This window comes from Gymnoscopelus microlampas (assembly GCF_963454915.1).
Source record: "Gymnoscopelus microlampas genome assembly, chromosome: 22".
NCBI lineage: Eukaryota > Metazoa > Chordata > Actinopteri > Myctophiformes > Myctophidae > Gymnoscopelus > Gymnoscopelus microlampas.
In genome coordinates, this window is record NC_139959.1 from 7626899 (window position 1) to 7631456 (window position 4558).

General features: G+C 47.1%; 1 protein-coding gene across 1 annotated transcript; it reads left to right on the forward strand.

Annotated features, from left to right (window-relative positions):
• Positions 1 to 1660: 1660 nt before the first annotated feature.
• On the forward strand, positions 1661 to 3989 carry htr5ab (5-hydroxytryptamine (serotonin) receptor 5A-b; the record flags this gene model as incomplete). Its single annotated transcript, XM_084048466.1, has 2 exons — positions 1661 to 2374; positions 3657 to 3989. 2 exons carry the CDS (start codon positions 1661 to 1663, stop codon positions 3987 to 3989), a joined length of 1047 nt encoding a protein of 348 aa, XP_083904592.1.
• Between the last annotated feature and the right edge of the window lie 569 nt (positions 3990 to 4558).

Sequence of the window (4558 nt, forward strand, 5' to 3'; positions counted from 1 at the left end):
CTCGGATGTTAAATATGGTGTGACAAAATATGGCGTGAAAAAAATATGGTATGACAAAATAAATTTGAGTCTGGAAAAGTATGGAATGAAAAAATGGAAAATGTGTAGAAAGTGAACCCTGGTACCGAATGCATAGCATGGGGTCTAGACCATTGGTTCTCAAAGTGGGGTCCGGGGACCCCCAGGGGTACTTGAGGGGGTTCCAGGGGGTCCCCAGCTAGATGATGGACAGGAACCAAATGGACCCTTATGGGTCTGTAACTCTGAGAGTGTACAAATGGAACCAAATGGACCCTAACGGGTCCATTTGGTTCCATTTGTACACTCTCAGAGTTAAATTAGCATTGATTTTACAATGTGAATTGGGGTCCCAGAGGTATAAATGCCATTAAATGGGGGTCCGTAGCCTAATGCATGTCAAACTGGGGGTCCTTGAAATTAAAATGGTTGAGAACCACTGCTAGAGAGCCGTAAAAACCTTCTCTTATTGGGGTGCCTGGCTTATCTTTTCAAATGGGGGTCCGCGGGGTAGTAAGTGTCAATTAGGGGGTCCTTGACATGAAAAGGTTTGAGAACCACTGGTCTAGACAACCAGGGCTCAGGGGAGAAAGGGATGAGATTCCAGGGAGGGTCATCAACCCTCATACTTTTGGCTTTGAAGTCAATGGGGTGCCTAGAGAGAAGGACAAAGGAGAGAAAAGGGGAGATAAAAGGAGGGATTGTGAAATGTGCCTGCTGCACACTGACAGGTAGACGAGGCTGGGTATATATGTAAGCAGTCAACAAGGACTGTCATGAGGGCAGAGTTGTCATCTGCGATCGCTTGATTGTAAACAGGTGTGTGGTTGGCATGAGGGATGGAGTTGTCATCTGCTTGATTAGACAGATATGAGGTTGTTATCATGCAACTACAGTTGAACCGACTCAATGAAAACATGTGCTTTTATTACAAATGAGTGTGTACAGCAATTATTCCTGGAGTGTGGAGTGTGAGTGAGGGGGCCCCACTATGCACATAAAAGAATATCATTGGGATTTCGAAACTTTTCCAGACCCACAGATGTCTCAAGAGTGATTTAAGATGTCTTAAGGGTGATTCTTAGTTGTGGGCCGGTGTCGCACACTGAACATAGCAGATCTACAAGCTCACAATGTGTAGCAGTGTGACCTGTTGTGAGCTTGTAGAACTGCAATTTTAGTTGTATAAAGCAGGTACTAGTCTAACTATGAGCCTTATTAGCCGCTGATGTAAAAAAGAATAGAAAAGATGTACACAGGTTACTTGACAGGTGGAAACAGGAAAATCAAAATCACCAAAGAATGAGGCACCAATGTATGCATTATAGAACTGTGCAAATCCAGGCAAAAGCTTTTATCCTTTTTGTTGTGCCCTGTGGCCTGCATTGTGATAGACTCCATTAGTATGCAGTGTTGTTTCATTTTTCTACACTGAGCTTGAAGTGACTGATAGCGACCTTCACAATAAATTGGAGGACTTTTATAACGGCATAATTAGAAGTCATGTTCAATTCTCTCTCTTTCTTTCTCTCTCCCGATCTTTCTCTCTCTCTTCAGTAGGTTTCAAGCATCTAGCCTAGTCTCCTCTGCACTAAAATTCTCTCACTGCGTTGCCTCGGCTGGTGGGCCGTGAGGGGCCACTATGACGCACCCCAACGACAGCGCAGTGGCGGCCAACTTCAGCGGAGCCGCTTTGGACAACCACGGCCTGGCGGGTAACATCTACCGGCCTTTTTCCGTGTTCAGCGTGCTGACCCTCACCCTGCTATCCATGCTGGTGGTTGCCACCTTCGTGTGGAACTTGTTGGTGCTGGTGACCATCCTGAGGGTCAGGACGTTCCACCGCGTGCCCCACAACCTGGTGGCATCGATGGCCATCTCCGACGTGATGGTGGCCGCCCTGGTCATGCCACTCAGCCTGTTCCACGAGCTGAACGGTCGGCGGTGGAAGCTGGGCCGCGTGCTGTGCCAGGTGTGGATCTCCTTCGACGTGCTCTGCTGCACGGCCAGCATCTGGAATGTGACGGCCATCGCGCTGGACCGCTACTGGTCCATCACCCGGCACCTGGAGTACACGCTCAAGACGCGCAAGAAGATTTCGAACGTTATGATCGCCCTCACCTGGCTGCTGTCCTCCATCATTTCTCTGTCGCCGCTCTTCGGCTGGGGCGAGATCTACTCGGAGGGGATGAAGTGCCAAGTGAGCCAGGATCCCTCCTACACTGTCTTCTCCACCTTCGGCGCCTTCTATCTGCCGCTCTGCGTGGTGCTCTTTGTCTACTGGAAGATCTACAAGGCCGCCAAGTTCCGCATTGGATCTCGTAAGAAGACTAACACCATCACACCCATGGCTGAGGTGAGTGACATCGGCGCTCTAATAGCACATAAGCTCATCATGTAATTTCTGGCACATATTAGGCAGAATATCAACATGGCCTAGCTCAAGTCAAAGCCTCACTTTGGTACATTGTATGTCCCTGGAGATACAGAACAAACAGAAACGAAACAAAATTCATTCATGTATCAGCCTTAGTCATATAACTCGATGTAGACATGGCTTCTTGTGGTTTGAAATAGAGTGCTGCAGATCACTGTGTAGAATGGATTACCACTATAACGTTCATCGTCTCAGTTGCAGTGGCATTTCGTGACAAATTCTCTTGCAAGCAATCTCTCAGCGATTCAGCAACCGCAGAGGACATGTTCTCCCTCATTTTACTTTCTAATAAAGGCTTTCCAATTGAGAAACTCTCGTCTCTGACACACAGTTTGCCATTAACCTGCCTTTGTTAGTGCGGTACAACACCTGCCTTGGTACGGCAGATGAATTAACGGAACACAAGGCAGAGCCTCTGTGGGGTTCTTGTGTGGGTGGCAGCAAACCTCCTGAAGTCATCTATTAGCTGCACCCACGCCACACACAGCCACAAAGAAACACGTGTTAGAGTTTGTGTGTGTGTGTGTGTGTGTGTGTGTGTGTGTGTGTGTGTGTGTGTGTGTGTGTGTGTGTGTGTGTGTGTGTGATTGTGTGTGTGTGTGTGTGTGTGTGTGTGTGTGTGTGTGTGTGTGTGTGTGTGTGTGTGTGTGTGTGTGTGTGTGTGTGTGTGTGTGTGTGTGTGTGTGTGCTCATTTTACACCCACCCTCACAACCGCACACTTCATTCAAAAACAATAGGTGTGTATTTGTATATCAATGTAACAGCAAAAAGCAGGTTATAGCTTTTTGTTTATCTATATTTAAAAAATATATAGGAATAGGAATAGGAAATGTAACAGTGATTGATAAACATCAATCTTTATTTTCCTTTGTCCAGCAGTTGGGGTTGTCTGCTAGGCATTATGCATGTGAGATTGGGGTCTGCAACACAAGCGGACATAGAGAGGATTGATAGACTGCTGCGTTAATTAGTACCTTTTATTCAGCAATCAATGAGCATGCTGGATGACTCGCCACACTGTTCAATTAACGCCACCAATTGGTTTTCTCTGTCATTTGTTGCTAGACCGAGCAATTAAAATATCCACCAACCGGCGTGTGGCGGCTCATGGTGATCGATCGCTCGGTCGAGTAATTCAATTCGATGACAAAACGAGTGACAGACGCATGTCTTCGTGTATTGGATGAATGGCTCACACAGGTGAAGGAGGCGTCGCAGCAGCCCCAGATGGTGTTCACGGCGCGCCACGCCACCGTCACGTTCCAGACGGACGCGGACACGTGGCGCGAGCAGAAGGAGAAGAAGGCGGCGCTGATGGTGGGCATCCTGATCGGCGTGTTCGTCCTCTGCTGGATCCCCTTCTTCATCACGGAGCTCATCGTCCCGCTGTGCGCTTGCGACATCCCGCCCATCTGGAAGAGCCTCTTCCTGTGGCTGGGCTACTCCAACTCTTTCTTCAACCCGCTCATCTACACCGCCTTCAACAAGAACTACAACAACGCACTGAGGAACCTGTTCTCTCGGCAGAGATAAGGGTGACGATGCACTGTATGCTTAGTTGCACGACACGGCACGCAACCAAGTATAATAATAACAATAATGATACATTTTTATTTATATTGCATTTTGCATTTCGAACAAATCTCAAAGTGCTGAAGTATAGATCAGACATTGGGAAGCAGCAACAGTTGCTTCTGGAGAAAACAAAGAGAAAGAGAGAGATAAGGACTTGCCTATCTGTGTCTGGGCTCCCCTACTGTAGCTCAACTCATCCCCTCATCCACCACAAAAAGGATCTCATGATAACCTACATCTGTGAAGAACTGTGTTTGAACGTTTTAGCATTCTCAACGTCAATATAACTCTAAAGGTTTACCCTTTAACTGTGGAAAAGTGGACTTTTCACAGGTTATTTGGAATTTAAGGTGTCAGACTGTGCTGCGTGAGTTTACAAACTGACGGCTTAAATGTGAAAGTGCTGGATTTTCTGAGGTGTTCGAGGTTGGTTTCTCTCTGGCGTTTTAGGCATATAAGGGAAACTCAGACATTTTAGTAAAAAACTGATTCATTATCAAATGGGACCCTGGATTGACCCCCCCCCC